This window comes from Bos mutus, chromosome 7, assembly GCF_027580195.1.
Source record: "Bos mutus isolate GX-2022 chromosome 7, NWIPB_WYAK_1.1, whole genome shotgun sequence".
Lineage (NCBI taxonomy): Eukaryota > Metazoa > Chordata > Mammalia > Artiodactyla > Bovidae > Bos > Bos mutus.
The window spans coordinates 25,956,599-25,972,875 of NC_091623.1; the positions used below are offsets into that span (position 1 = coordinate 25,956,599).

Below are 16,277 nucleotides of genomic sequence, written 5' to 3' on the forward strand. Positions count from 1 at the left end.
TGTCATTCTGTATGTCTGTAGAATAAACACCCAGAAGTGGGATTGCAGGGTCAAAGATACTGTGCTTGCTCTCTTGAAAGATCTTGCTCTCTGCAGAGTTTTCACCACACTGCATACCCACCAGCAATATATAAAATGTCCTATATCCCCATTGCCGCACAACTGAGTGTTGTTTGACTTTTGAATTTTACCTTTCTTAAAGGAAAGGACATCTCTGTTTCAATTAGCCTTTCTTATTACATGTTTTCATTTATTTAAGAGCTAGTTGTATTTCTTTTCCAGTGAGCTACCTGTTCATATCTTTCATCCACTTCTCTATTGGGCTATTGTTCTCTTTCTTTTCAATTTCCAGGAGCTCGTTATACGTTAGCAAGGTGAGTTGATTCCCTACACTGTGAGCTGCAAATGCATTTTCCCAGTTTTTCTCTCAACTTTTGGTTTGTACATGGTCTATATTTATAGCTGAATTTATCAGTTTCTTTTTATGTGTGTATGTGGCTTCTGAGATTTGAGCTTCCTCACACAAAGGCTTGAAAGAATTGCTTATATTTTCTTCTAACACTGTCAGGGCTTTATTGTTTATATTCAAATCCTGGATACATTTTTGAATTTTTTTCTAAAATAGGATTGCCTTCATTATCATTTTAATTATTGAGACCTTGTAGTGTTTTTAATATCTGATGGGGCTAGTCTCTCCACTGTTTCTTTTTCCCCTTTTCCTAGTGATAATTGCTTTTGCAAATGATTTTAAGATTAGCCTGTCTAGGTCCAGCAAGTAAACTGACAGATAACTCTGCTTCAATTTTAATTGAAATCATGTAAAATTTATAAATTAACTTTCAAACTGACATAGTCATAATGCTGAGTATTTTATCCAAGAACATAGGGTACTTTCCATTTCTTCAGGTTTGCTTTTGTATCCTTCAGAAAATCCTTCAAATTTTCCTCATGTAGATTTGTCATTATCTTAAATATAATTTTGAGACTTCATCCTTTTTTTGTTAATTGTAATGGGGGTTTTATATCTTCTAACTACTTGTTAGTTGTGTATTATAAAGGCTGTATTAATTTTATACCTCATGAATTGTCTTCTTGATTAGTTATTTTTCAGTTGGTCTTTAGTTTTCCCAGATACAATCATATGATTTGTAAGTAAAAATCATTTGGCCTCACCTTTTTCCATTTTCATATACATAATTTCTTTTCTCTAAGTGTTTTGAATAATAACTCTGGTACAATATTAAGTAATAATGCAGAGACAGAGGGCATCCTCAACAGAAATATCCCAAGTGTTTCTCCTCTGATGGAAGAAATAAACTTTCTCAATAAATCTGTTTCCTGATGACTCAGACTGCAAAGAATCTGCCTGCAGTTCAGGAGACCCAGGTTCAATCCCTGGGTCAGGAAGATCCCCTGGAGAAGGAAATGGCTACCCACTCCAGTATTCTTGCCTGGAGAATCCCATGGAGAGAGGAGCCTGGCAGGCTACAGTTCATGGGGTTGCAAAGAGTTGGACACAACTGAGCAACTAACACGGCAGCATTCCTATTTTACTAAGGTTTTGCAAATCAAGAAAGTTTATAAAATAAATGCCTTGTGATATAATAGACAGCATAATGACTATAGTTAACAGAACTGAGTTGCATATTTGAAAGTTGCTAAGTGAGCAGATCCTATGTTTAAAATGTCCTAAGTTATTTCACTTGGAATTTATTTGTGCTCACGTCAGAATTCTACCAAGAAATTCCTGAGGCCCGATCTTAGGCCACTCAGGTGTTTTCTTCGCAGACCCAGTCGTGCATTGCAGCATGTATTCAATAGCATTTGGTGAGCCTGTACCATCGGTCATCTCATGTGTCCTGAGGATGCAGTGGTGATAGAAGACAGAGCGGCTTACACTGTAACTGGGGAGACAAAGCAAAGCAACAATCCAACCAGCAAACTGATAAGCCAATGTCAATAGTGTGCTTTTGTTATATCATTAGATGGTTTCTTATCAAAAAGATCATTATAGACAGCAGAATGGAACATGCCCCCATTGTTCTTTCCCTGAAGGTATTGCTATAACTGTTGAATCATTCCTTTGACAAAAATCATTTTCAAATGCAAACATGCTTTAGGCTCAAGTCTTTATTCCAGGCTCCTTTAGGAATAAAGTATAATGAATGTAAGTGCTAGTGGTTTTGTTCACAGAAAAAAGCTCCCTTTGTACTTTCATTAGGTAATGCAGCTCTTAGAAAAGATAGAGGCTTCCAGTTCCGAGCAAATCTCAAATTTAAAGATGGTCCAGGGGGATTATCGCCACGAAATGAACCTTTTGGAGTTCAAGTAAGTGAATGGAAGATTTTTAATTCTGTTTAATGCATTCCAAAGGGTTTTGCCTAACGAAAGCATTAGCACTAAATAAAATCCTATTCCAGGAATTTGAACCTGGCCAAGAAATAAAGCAACACACTGATGTGCAGAGAATATTTTATACTAAAGGGATTCATACCATATTTTAATAGAAGAAATATGCATATTAATTTGCCATCCTCATTTGCATAATATCTCAACTGAAATGACACTTTCTGATAAGAGTACAATTTTAACTTATCAATTGTACACTAAAATGCCTCGATGTAAAGCACAATTGAACATATACAGATTCCATGAAGTTATCAAATAATTTTTTTAAGTTTGATTCATTAGCTTTTCCTTTAAGATTTTTTCTAAGACCCTCTGCTTGCTTCTTTTCAGTATCCCTATTTGAATACTATTTGTAATCCCACATTACACTGAGTTTTCCCCTGTACAATGGAGAAAGCAATAAAGGAGATAAGACTCTACATTCAAACTATTGGCCTCCTTATCCTCAACTCCTCCTATTTAAATAACCACCATCTCCTGGCATCATAGTACCAGCAAAGGAAATTCTAGATACTTAGATGATACCACCTTGGGGTTGAGTCACTCAGTCCGGTCTGACTCTGCTAGCCCATTGACTACAGCACGCCAGGCTGCCCTGTCCTTCTGTATCTCCCAGAGTTTGCTCAAGCTCATGTCCATTGAGTCAGTGATGTCATCCAACCATCTTGTCTTCTGTCTTCTCTTTCTCTTCCTGCCCTCAGTCTTTGCCAGTGAGTCTTTTCCAGTGAGTCTTTTCCAGTGAGTCAGCTCTTCACATTAGGTGACCAAAGTATTGAAGCTTTAGCATCAGTCCTTCCAATGAATATTGTGAGTTAATTTCTTCTAAGATTGACTGGTTTGATATTCTAGCCATCCAAGGGACTCTCAAGAGTCTTTTCTAGCACCTTCATTATGGTCCAACTCTCATATCCATACATGACTACTGGAAAAACCATAGCTTTGATTATATGGACCTTTGTCGGCAAAGTGATATCTCTGCTTTTTAATATGCTATCTAGATTTGTCACAGCTTTTCTTCCAAGAAGCAAGTGTCTTAATTTCATAGCTGCAGTCACTGTATGCAATGCTTTTGGAGCTCAAGAAAATAAAGTCTGTCACTGTTTCCATTGTTTCCCCATCTATTTGCCATGGAGTGATGGGACTGAATGCCATAATCTTCATTTTTTGAATGCTGAGTTTTAAGCCAGCTTTTTCACTCTCCTCTTTCACCTTTATCAAGAGGCTCTGCCCCTTCTATTCTTGTTCTTTCTCCACTCTGTCCCACATCAACTTCAGTTTAATGTCTTGGTCAAATCATAATCATGAATATACTCTCTCTCCATTCTCCTCCATCTCTACCATATTTCATTAAATCTAAGTGCCACCAACTATAAAATGTACCAGTGTATTCTTGTACCTCTAAGACTTGAAGCTAACGACTAAACAGTGTATGCTAAGTCACTTCAGTCATGTCCGACTCTATAACTCTATAGACTGTAGCCTGCCAGCCTCCTCTGTCCATGGGATTCTCCAGGCAAGAATATTGGATTGCCATTCCTTTCTCCACAACATCTTCCCAAACTGATGGCTCAAAATTGGGTATCCCACATTGCAGGCAGATTCTTTACCATCTGAACCACCAGTGGTCATCACTAAAACTCAAAGAGAAATAGGTGTCTTGGGTAAACAGAAAATACCTACTTTCTTCATTCTCTAAAAACGCTTGTCTAGGTTCTTAAATTCTAGCACAATGAGGGTGCTCAGTAAATATCTATGTCATGTCTGATCTAATTCCTTTAGTTTAGAATTAAGATAAAGTGTCCATAGGAGAAATAGAAAAGTAAACTTTCTAGAAGTACAGTTTAAGAATGGATTTTATTGGGGGAGAAAAGGAACTTATTATCTGGAGTGGAAGACTGGCTTAAAGCAGTCAAGAATACTAACAAACCGAAAAGAGGGGAAAGTAAATGTTTGAGATCTAGGGATGACTGCTTTACTGAAGTTGTTGCCTACTTTTTGCACCTTCAGTCCTGTGGGAAATCGGCTTATAGATGAATCATATAAATAGTTAAATCTGAATCTGGACACTTTTGTAGTAGTATAAACCGGAATCCTTTCTCACTTGAAATAATGAAGTCTTAAAATTTCATTAGTATTACAGTTGCTGCTGCTGCTAAGTGGCTTCAATCGTGTCCAACTCTGTGCGACCCCAGAGACGGCAGCCCAACAGGCTCCCCCGTCCCTGGGATTCTCCAGGCAAGAACATTGGAGTGGGTTGCCATTTCCTTCTCCAATGCATGAAAGTGAAAAGTGAAAGTGAAGTCGCTCAGTCATGTCCAACTCTTAGCAACCCCATGGACTGCAGCCTACAAGGCTCCTCCATCCATGGGATTTTCCAGGCAAGAGTACTGGAGTGGGGTGCCATTGCCTTCTCCGAGTATTACAGTACTTAATAGTTAATAAGCCAGATTTTTCCCCAGGAAAATACTTATTAGTCTATAATTCAATTACACAATAGACTTTTATTTAAAATTTCTCCACTTATTTTTTAAATTAAAAAGTAGTATGTGTCATTGTAACAAATAAAATAAAGATAAAAATAGAGGTCACCATTCAGGCTTCCTAATGTAACTAGTGTGAACACCAGGAATGTATTTTTCCTCACTTTCACCCTTGTTGATATAAATATGTAACAGAAAAGGGAGATTTTATGTATATACTATATAATATGTATTTAGCATAGATTATATATGAGAGAACATAGGTTTTTAAAATAAATCCTATACACATTACTCAATACCTTTTTTTTTTCAGTATATGTTGGTATCTCTCTAAATCAGTGAATATTATTCTAGCATTATTTTTCACAGCTGCATAATATTTTAACTTACAGATATGCCATAATTAATTCAACTATCTTAACTGATGAATAGATCTTTTCCAGTTTATAGCTACAAGTTTATACAAACAAAAATTTCCAGTTTATACAAACAAAAATTATTGTAAGTATATCCTTAAATTTCCTTATAGGTACTTTTATTTCTATAGGCAAAATTCCTAGGTCAAAGTTTATGTTTGTATTAATTTTTATAAATTTATTTCTAAAAATGTTGTAGCAATTTACTCATACCAGCAATGCCTGAGGACTTCCTGTGCATTCTTATTCACACTGAGTATTCTTTTTAATATTTGCCAATTAAAGGGTGAAAAATAGCATCTCTTTCATTTGCATTCCCTTCACCCTTTGAATTTCTGTGAATTGCCCATTTTTTACCATTATTTTCAACACTTTCTTATCTACTGGTAGGATTCCTTCACATTAGGGATATTAACCCTTTGAGCTATATATTACAAAGTATTCTGTTCAAAGAGAAAGTGAGGCGGGTAGGGCTTTCCCCCTCCCAGTCAGAGCACTTCCCAAAGCAAAGAGGGTGGAGTATAGTACTTGCTTTAAGAAAAAAGAAAACTGTTTCTGAACAAAGAGACTAAAAGCTTTTAATAACATTAAAGGAGAAGTTTAATTGGCAATTTTTCCCATTTAGAAATTTTAACAAATTCAAATTTGATGGTAGACGGAACATGTTTTATTAATATATTGAACTTAAAAGCCAGAATATTGTCTGGGAGTTTTCTAGTGAGTTCCGTGCTTTGGCACAGAAGTGATCATTTGATCTGACAAAGGAGACACACAGGCTGTGTCCTCTGGACCTCTGCACTGAGCCTCCTCTTTCCAGAAGGGCCCTAGTCAGATGGTCAGCTAAGTAATGCCCTCAGCCAACAACCGAGTGCTTACAGAGCAAGTCTCAGGCAGCGTGAACTATGGCTGCCTTTCAGCAGGGGGCTAGCAGAGGCAGCACCCCTCGATAGTCTTGCTGCTGCTGCTGCTGCTCAGCTGATAGTGAATTATAAGAAAAAGCATTTGGCCAAGGAAGCAAATGCCTAGAGTCAAGTCTTACTACACAGCTTTGAAGGTGCTGCCACGGTAGAAAACAAATCAGAGCAAGGATCTGTCTCATTCGTCTTCGTATCCTCAGCACCCAGCACATTTAGATACAAATAGAAACCAATGAACAAAGGAATGTGTTGAGTATCTATAATACTTAAGTTGTGTTTTGGAAAATCCAAAGATATAATCATGACCATAGACAGTAGGGGAGAAAACACATAAATAAGTGAAAAGCTCATTAACAGGTAAAGTGAAAGTTGAGATATTAAATGAAATATATCAGTAGGGAAATGATAAATAGTTATTGTCATTTATAAACGCCTACCAATCACTAAGGGCTTCCCAGGTGGTTCACATGGTGAAGAATCTGCCTGGCAGGAAGGAGAAGTCGCTTCAATCCCCAAGTTGGGAAGATCCCCTGGAGAAGGAAATGGCAACCCACTCCAGTATTCTTGCCTGGAAAATCCCATGGACAGAGCAGCCTGGTGGGCTATAGTCTATGGGGTCATAAAGAGTTGGACACAACTTAGTGACTAAACCACCACCACCACCACCCTCCACCAATCGCTAAATGCTCATGCAGCTCATGTGCACTCAGCTCTGCCAGCTGGGTCTTATCTTCATTTCAAACACAAGGTAACTCATAATCATGGAAATTAAATACTTTGCCCAAAGTCACACAGTAAGAAAGTGTCTGACTCCAAATCTCAGGCTATTTGTGTCAGTCTGTGATGCTTCCATCTCATAATTTCACATATTATAGTAAACTAACTGTGCTATGACCAACCTAGACAGCATATTAAAAAGCAGAGACATTACTCTGCCAACAAAGGACCGTCTAGTCAAAGCTATGGTTTTCCTAGTAGTCACGTATAGATGTGAGTTAGACTATAAAGAAAGCTGAGCACAGAAGAATTGATGCTTTTGAACTGTGGTGTTGGAGAAGACTCTTGGGAGTCCCTTGGACTGCAAGGAGATACAACCATTCAATCTTAAGGGAAATCAGTCCTAAATATTCATTGGAAGGACTGATGTTGAAGCTGAAACTCCAATACTTTGGTCACCTGATTCAAAGAACCAACTAATTAGAAAAGACCCTGATGCTGGCAAAGATTGAAGGCAGGAGGAGAAGGGGATGACAGAGGATGAGATGGTTGGATGGCATCACTGACTCAATGGACATGAGTTTGAGCAAGCTCCAGGAGCTGGTGATGGACAGGGAGGCCTGACATGTTGCAGTCCATGGGGTCTCAGAGAGTCATATGTGACTGAGCAACTGAATTGAACTCAACTGTGCTACTGAAATTTAGGAAAGGGAATGATCAGGTGCTCAAAACTGATGGTCTGAGGCTATGAAGATACTGGAATTTAAACTCAAGTATAATTTGTAACAAACAATAAACAAAAGTCTTTCTATCAGAGTGAAGTTGAAATTTCTTTTTAACTATTGTCACTCATTAAAAACCATAGAACACTGAGAAGAAATTAATTTGAGGTTATTTCTATAAAGGGCTTCCCCTGTGGCTCAGCTGGTAAAGAATCTGCCTGCTATGCAGAAGACCTGGGTTCAGTTCCTGGGTTGGGAAGATCCCCTGGAGAAGGGGAAGGCTACACCTCTAGTGTTCTGGCCCGGAGAATTCCATGGACTGTATAGTCCATGGGGTCACAAAGAGTTGGACATAACTAAGCGACTTTCACTCACTCACTATTGGTATAAATTTAGTTCAGAAAAATGTTTCTTGAAATTAACTTCTTGTTTGTGACATGAAACTTAGACTCAATCTCTAAAGAAACAATAGTACCTAATCTAAAGGACTTATTCAGATACAAAAAATGAAAACATCTTCTGTGTTTATAACCCACAAAATGGCACTAAATCTTCCTATATTCTTGTGCAGTTAGTTAAAGCCACCATCTGAATTCTCAAAAGCCTGGTAATAAAGCTTTCAAGAATTCAAAATATTTATGTCTTCTAAAAAAGTTCATTCAACAGATTGTTGGATGCAAGACCACTGGGTTTGAGACATGAGTCTCACTGGTAAAACTAGCCCAGGATGGGGCTATGTCCTCAGGTAGGTACGTCATCTGCAGGGAGGTCACTGGGATACTTGTTCCAAGCCCCACTCTCTGCCCTCACCATTCACTCTCACCACAGCCATGGGTTTCCCGGGTGGTTCAGTGGTTAAGAATCCGCCTGCCAACACTGGAGACACAGGAGATGAAGTTTCGATCCCTGGGTTGGGAAATCCCTTGGAGGAGGAAATGGCAGCCTACTCTAGTATTGTTGTCAGGATAATCCCATGGACAGAGGAGCCTAGCAGGCTACACTTCATGGGGTCACCAAGACTCAGATGTGAGGGAGCACGCCTGTGCGCATGCACGCACACACACCCACCCCTCTCTACACTGGGCTCTTGTGGTGTCTACAGAACCCCATTAAATTTTCTTTTCCTCTTCTGTGACTTTCTCCCCTATAATTGCCTTTGGTGTGCATTTTAACCTGATTCTATCAGTGTGAAAAAATGTTCAAAATCAGCCTTTATCTCATGTTTGTGCTAGTGAGGTCTCTGGCCATAATTTAAAAGTCTGATTTATGATTTAAGGAAAAGGAAAGAAAAAGTTACCTATCACTCCATCTGTCTATCTACCTACTCACGGATGTAACTACATCTGATCAAAATACTCCCATAACCGGTGATGTAGAGAATTTGAGAACTAAAATGTGTCATCTAAGATAAATTCATCCTATTGAGATTATACCTGTATGTTCTATAATTAACAGAACAATAATTCTTATATGGAAAATCATGTCCATTATGTTACAGAAAAGTCAAAAGAAAGGAAAACATTTATATAAACCACTATTTTTATCCTTTTTACCTTTCAAGGAGAATGCTTTTAAATAATGCCTTTCTATTTTAATAAGCTAACAATAGACAGGATCTGACCTCTGACTGTTACCAGGAAAGTGAGTTTCCAGTTACAGGCAAAACCTTGTGATAAGAAGATCATAAAAAGTAATTCATTCTTTATGGTTTATTTTAATTTCAGAATTTCAATTACTGCCATGTCCTTCCAGAGATATTACCTGGGTACATTTAATGATTCCTTGATTTTCAGAGGGATTTTAATATTTTATTACTGATGAGAGTAAATGTTCTATTTACACACTGAAGGTGAGAACTGAAGGGCGGATTCTTGATGGTAAAGCTATCTTAGTTATCTGGGGATTTACTCTCCCACTTAACCATCACAATTAATCCTTTCATGAGAGAGAAGGGAAGATGAAAATCAAAGATTAGGTCTCTAAATAGCTTGACATGTCTATGATTTGCTATTTGTTAACAGCCCTAATAAAAGGTATTCAATGAGAAAGAATAAATCATTTATTCAGCCTCTGCTTAACTGAGCATTTCTATATTCCAGGCATGGTTCACAGCCATGAACAAAGCAAAATCCTTGCTTTCACTTTCTAGTGGAGAAGACCTACATATTATATATCATGTGATAATGAGCATTTTGAAGAAAAATAAAGAAGGGTAAAGGAATAGGGAATGTCAAGAAAATTTTCTGTGATAAGGTTGTTCTTGAATATAAATATAAATGAAATTAGGGCAGGAGCCATTGTACATTCTCAGGAAGAGTGTTCTAGACAGAGGCAGCAGTTGGCTAAACAGAGATTGTCCACCTATCCATTGAGGGGGCTAATTTATCTGAGATCCAACATCTGTCATTAGCCAGCAGCACAAGTGTTTAAAAAGCAAGCTTAAACTAAGAACAGGACGAATAATCAACTTCATCTTCTTCACTATTGAGAAACTTACCCACATCAAGGATAAGTTTCTATGCTGACACTTTCTTTGTGAAAAATATTCCTCTCTGTATCAAAAAGTATTAATTCAGAAAGATGGAGATCAGAATTTAGCTATTACACTACAACAAATACAAGTACTGAAAAAGTAACTCCCTTTTCCATTTCTGGATTTCATCATCCAAATCTGTTTCCCAACCTTGGCACTATTAGCATTTTGGCAGGATAATTCTTTGTTACGAGGCTGCCCTGTTCACGGTAGGATGTTTACCCACCATGGCTCAGTAGCACCTCCCATTTGTGACAACCCAAAACGTCTCCAGACATTGCTAACTGACCCCAAGTCTACATAAAAATGGAAATGACCTCACTATCATCTTTTCCAACTGACAGTCCAAACACTTTTTCAGGAGAGCTAAAGCAGCATGCAATTTGGTACATGTCTAGCGTGCCTTAGGCAATTTCCAGTGATAAATGTCACACACCAAATTAGCTGCATGTAACTTTTCCTGAAACCATTAGAGTAACTATTATTTCAAGCAACCCCACAGTTTGCTACTGCTGCTGCTAAGTCACGTCAGTCGTGTCCAACTCTGTGCGACCCCATAGACGGCAGCCCACCAGGCTCCTCTGTCCGTGGAATTTTCCAGGCAAGAGTACTGGAGTGGGGTGCCATTGCCTTCTCCAACCCCACAGTTTAAGGTAGTCTGAATATTTTCAGTAACAAATGACATACCCTTTTCCTGCGATCTAATATTTAGCCTAAACAGAATTCGAACATGACATCTTATCATGAGCAAATCACAAGCAGAAAACATCTTCAGGAACCACTCCCCAGGCCCCACCACCCCTCTTATCAATCATTTCAGATGAGGACTCCCCTCTCACACTCTCAGCTACTCTGCAGTGAATTCTCAAACTGAAGCTACATGATTCCAGTCCTTTTAATTTTAGCAAATTTTGGGAGATAGTGAAGGACAATGAATCCTGGTGTGCTGCAGTCCATGGGGTTGCAAAGAGTCGGACATGGCTTAGGGACTGAACAACAGCATCAGTGACATCTGCTTCTGTTTAAATCCTTCATTCTGTTATTTAACAGTCCTACTGTGCATTTACTTGATGTGAGCAGTTCTTTCCTGCACACTTCTTGATTTTTCTGATTTTGCCCCACTTGAGTAACTCAGTATCTCTCTAAATCCACCCCGTACCCCCACAAAGAATAAAGAATCCACTCAGAGATCCATTGGTGACACGTGGGGACTTCACTGAAGGTTTGCCGGAGCAGAGATGATCACCGAGGAGCATCTCCCTTGGACACTCTGCTTCCCAAAGTCCTTTCGGTTTCTCTCCTTTCTCCCTTCCCCATTTTTCCCTCTGACTGTCCTCTCTCGCCCAGCACCTCCTCAGCTTCACAGTTACCCTAGCAGAGAAAAGATTTGGCCAACCACTGCCCTTCGCCAGTCTGCCCATAGCTAAGAATGGCTTTTACACTTTCTAATCATTTTTTAAAGGAAAAGGTATACTTCATGACATCACATGAAAGTTAAATTTCAGTGTACATAAAGTGTCATTAGATGATAGCCACCTCATTTCCTCATCATTTATTCTAAAAAATAAAAGCCTATAATTTGTATCATGTGGGGCTGCTTTCCCACTGGGCGGGCAAATGGTTGCAAGGGAGACTACAGGGCCTGAAAAGCCTGAAATATTTCCTATGTAACTTTTAGAGAAAAGGTGGTTTGCTAACCTCTACCATAGACTAATACCATGCCAAGTGACTTGTTGAAGTAATTCTTCTGCACACACACACACTACGGCCTGGGCACTGACAGGAGATGGCATACACAGATGGCACAGGCCTTTGTGTGTGTGTGTGTGTGTGTGTGTGTGTGGATGTGTGTTTCAGGCTGTGCAAATGGGTGCTGTTGGCAGGGACCCAGTGTGTGCTCCCTTACCCACCCCCATCACCCCTAAGTGTTCGCTGGGCACATGGACCCTCATCATCAAAAAAAAAAAAAAAAAAGGCAGAGTTTTCAATAAATGTCTGTTTTATGCATAAATTTACTTATTAAAATAGAACAAACTGCTTTCCCCCCTAGATTTAATTCCCTTTCATTGAATCTATATGAGGAAATGGAGAACCATCAAAAACGGACAGAAAACCAGCTCATCAAATACGAACAGGAGCAGCTCAGCCGTGCAAACCAGTGTCTGGCCCTCCTGCAGGAGAAGCTGGTAAGGGCTCTGTTATACCCTGTCTAGATGTGAGCAGTGAGTCTGGGTCTCGAGAGCCACGCTGGAAACCTCACAGTAACCTTCAGTGCCTCAGTAACTGACTTTTTAGCGCTGGAATAGGAATCCAGAGGCCTGCCTTCTGGTCCTGTCTGCTACTCCTCAATTCTGTGCACTCCCACGCCTCCTGGTATCTCTCCCTGTACCAGAATAACACAAAGAGAGCTTTTTAAACTACAGACTCCTGGTCCCAACCCAGAGCTGAAGCATCAGACAGACCCTCCAGAGCCTCCCTTGGGCATCTGCTCCGGGATACGTTCCTTGGGTGATGCTCAGATACGATAAAACCTGAAAACTGCCTTAAACAAGTCGTTTTTACCTCTCTGGAGATCCACTGGTAGATCAGAGGAGGTTTTCAAAACTCCTTCTCCAGGGCAGACCTTGTAGAGACACCCCCAGGCTTCGGGGTGGGGCGACAGGCACATACAGGAAATCTATCGCCGGCTCGCTTCTCCAACCAGCGATGCCGGCCACGCTGCTGAGCCCTGACGGGAGAGCAGCTCGGCCAACCTTGCAGGTGACTCAAGTAAGATGATTCTGGAACTTCAGGAGACCGGCTTTCGGCAGCCCGGGAAAGGACGCTCCCATTACTCAACCTGAGCTTGTTGGCATGGATGGAGGCAGGAGTCCCAGAGAGGGAGGTCAACGTTACAGCTTTATCACTGATACGGCTGTTGAAGGACGTGTGGTCCGACCTGCAGCCAACCAGGCCCGCTGGTTCGGCTCTGGATTTAGGCAAGACTCCTCCACCAGTTCTAGGCGGAGCTAAGTGAGAACGCGGTCATCTGCGGGCAAAAGGCGCCTATCACAAGGAACAGAGGCTGGAACCCACCCGCGTTTCTCCCTTCCCTGCAGGGGAGTGAGGAGGAGCAAAGCAGCTCAGGCTGCCTCTGCAGCCCCACCCTGCTGCATGTTAGAATCACCTGGGGAGCTTATAAATGCCATCAACTCCTGGGTTCAACACAGCCCCATTAAATTAGAATTGTGTGTAGGGGTAGGGTGGGGTTGGGCGGGGCGTGGATAATGGGCCAGGTGATTCTAATAGAAAGCAGAGATGGAGAATCTCTATCCTGCCTGAAGCCTGTCCACATAGAGATAGGAAGCTCAGGGAATAAGAACCTCTAATACTTAGGAGAATGTCTCAGGAGCTCAAGTCAAGCAGGATATAAAATGCCTTTCTTGGCAACACTTCTTTAAATGCTAAAATTCCAAATCCTCCAGGCATTTCATAAGGACCACAGCCCTTTCTCTTCTCCCATAGCATGTAGAATTTCAGAAACTACAAATGAACAAGGTCAAATAAAGGAATTAACTTACACTTGTGAATAGCTTCCCTGGTGGCTCAGACGGTAAAGCGTCTGTCTACAATGTGGGAGACCCGGGTTTGAGCCCTGGGTTGGGAGGATCCCCTGGAGAAGGGAATGGCAATCCACTTCAGGACTATTGCCTGGAAAATCCCATGGACGGAGGAACCTGGTGGGCTACAGGCCATGGGGTTGCAAAGAGTCGGACACGACTGAGCGACTTCACTTCACTGTGAATAGCTTTAGAACCAAGGGAACCTGGTTTAGAAACTCATGTTTATCACAGGAAAGCAAACTTGTTAAAACGCATTTTCTAAGATGAAATTCAAATCCACAAAGGTTTTCAGAAGTTTTATCACATGACCTCTTTTGTAGGATATGTCTGAAAAAAACATGGAAGAAAAATTACTGAAGCTTTCAAGCAAGTTAGAGAATTTCATTAACACAGAGAAGTATGAAGCAGATCTAAACAAAATAAAGCATACAGAAAATAAACTGTCCAAGAAGATGAGCCAACTGGAAAAGCAGATCTGGGATGAATTAGAGAAAATGCAGGATGAATACCAATCAGGTGAGCAGGTACTTTAACTGAGTCAGGAACATCAGTCCTTTCTTATCCAGTCTTTCAGGGTTTTCTACTTTCAGCTAATGGCCAGGGAGCAATCTTGTCATTAGTCAAGTGACATCCTTTGTATTTCATCCGACTTTCCTAAATAACCCATAGAATGTCAGCATATCACCAGAGGGAAGGTAAATATGCAAATTTAGTTTCTCATTCACAGGTTGCAGGGTCACAAGTTGCCATTGCTGTGAGATTTATTGTTTAGTCTCTAAGATCATAGAATCATAAAATTGTCAGACCTGGAAAATCCTCAGAGATCATCAAGACCTGACTTGTGGTTATATCATGAAATTAAGAGTCTAGGTCAGATGTCCCTCATTGAACTGCAGCTAATGAGCCTGGACGGTTGTCAAACTGGAGACCTGACCTTTAGAAGTCAAGAGAGAGAGAATTGAGTGAGCAGAGTCCAGTATAATGACTGCTTTTCTTCTTAAGGAGGCTAATGGCAGCAGTGTCAAGCCGAGCTAACATCAAAGAGGATTAATTTGAAAGGCTCATCTAATTTGTCAAAAGGAAGGATGGGGGGATAGGTGTAGCAGAGCAGTCATCTGCCTGGAGCCACAATTTTGAGATACCAGGAATCAGAAGGTTCTGGTATGAGAGACAACCCCAATTTAACTGACCCAACTTTTAGGGCTGTGCTTGCTATTTACCCATTAAAGATGGAATTTACTCATTCTGTTAGTACAATCCCAGTATGAACTGAAGAGTAACTTGTAATCTATATGTTTCTGTGTTCTACTAAGCGAGAGCTTAACAAATGGGGACTCCCAATTAATGGTTTGCTTTTATGCCTTTAACAAAAATGTGTTGAGAAATGACTATGCGAAAGCCTCCAGTGAATAAGCAATGGGCTGTACCCTAAGAAGCTTGAGGTCTGGTAGGCTGTGGCCCTGAGTGGCTGGACTGTGGTATAACGGAGACACAAAGTGCTGGGGCAGGCGTGAGGAGCAGCTGGCAAGGGACCATTCCTTAAGTCCTTCAAACAGGCTGCTTTCAGAGGCTTAAAATCTCATCTGTGGCCTTTACCTTCAATTTTGTAACAAGAATAAAAAAAGAGATCATCCAAATTTCTTGTCCAAGTGAACAGAAAGAAAATATTTTCAATTTCTCTCTTGAAATACAGAATTATTTCATTATGCAGTCTATGGGGATGGAGGGGAAGGACTAGAATTGAAATTTCGCAATGAAGCCAGATACTAGTTGAAACACAGTTGTGAATGCATTCTGATGACATTATAAGAAAAAGATTATTATACATTTTTAGACTGGTCTTAATGGAATTTAATATGCTTTGAATTAAACAATGATCGATTGTGGCAGGACTGCTGACTAGTAACTTTTGTTAAAAAATTTTTTAAAGATCTAATGCTTGTTTAGCTTCAATATACCTATTTTCATATCCTCTTCCAGGATTTAAATCAATTCATGACTCTCTCAACTCCCTCCAACGAATACAGAAAACAAAGATGGATTTAGAAAACTATAAAGTACAGAAAGACCTAAAGAAATTGCAGCGTAAGATAGCGGAACTCCAGGAATCATAAACTTTCCCGTCATCTTCTTTTTCACCAGTCCGTGGAGTGGTTTCCTGGGAGAAGTTGAGGAAAAAAATCTCTTTGAGATGTTTATTGCTTCTATCTCTTAACACCTTTCTAAGGTGATGAATGTACCAGAAAACCCAATAAAGCAGGGAATTTTATGATGTCTTGATTAATTTATTAGTGAAAAAGGGAATTTCTTTCCATACATACCTTTATATTTTTATTTGTCCACAAATCTGCATGTTATTCCTATATGGTGAAATAGGTCTGGTGTAATATATTAAAGAATGGTGGAAACTGTGGAAAATTGGAGACAACTTACTTGTCTAAAAAGAATAGCAACTATGCAGTTCCAGTCCATTATTTACAT

The 16,277-nt window shown here is 40.0% G+C and overlaps 1 protein-coding gene across 1 annotated transcript in view; it reads left to right on the top strand.

Annotated features, from left to right (window-relative positions):
- The window catches only part of FAM81B (family with sequence similarity 81 member B), a 56,881-nt gene extending 40,829 nt beyond the window's left edge, over nucleotides 1-16,052 (top strand). Inside the window, exons 6-9 of the mRNA XM_005899306.2 lie at nucleotides 2,222-2,328; nucleotides 12,245-12,380; nucleotides 14,117-14,312; nucleotides 15,777-16,052. Coding sequence (XP_005899368.2) covers nucleotides 2,222-2,328; nucleotides 12,245-12,380; nucleotides 14,117-14,312; nucleotides 15,777-15,910 — 573 coding nt within the window. The 3' untranslated portion in view covers nucleotides 15,911-16,052. The remainder of the gene's footprint in view (nucleotides 1-2,221; nucleotides 2,329-12,244; nucleotides 12,381-14,116; nucleotides 14,313-15,776) is intronic.
- The last annotated feature ends 225 nt before the right edge of the window (nucleotides 16,053-16,277 follow it).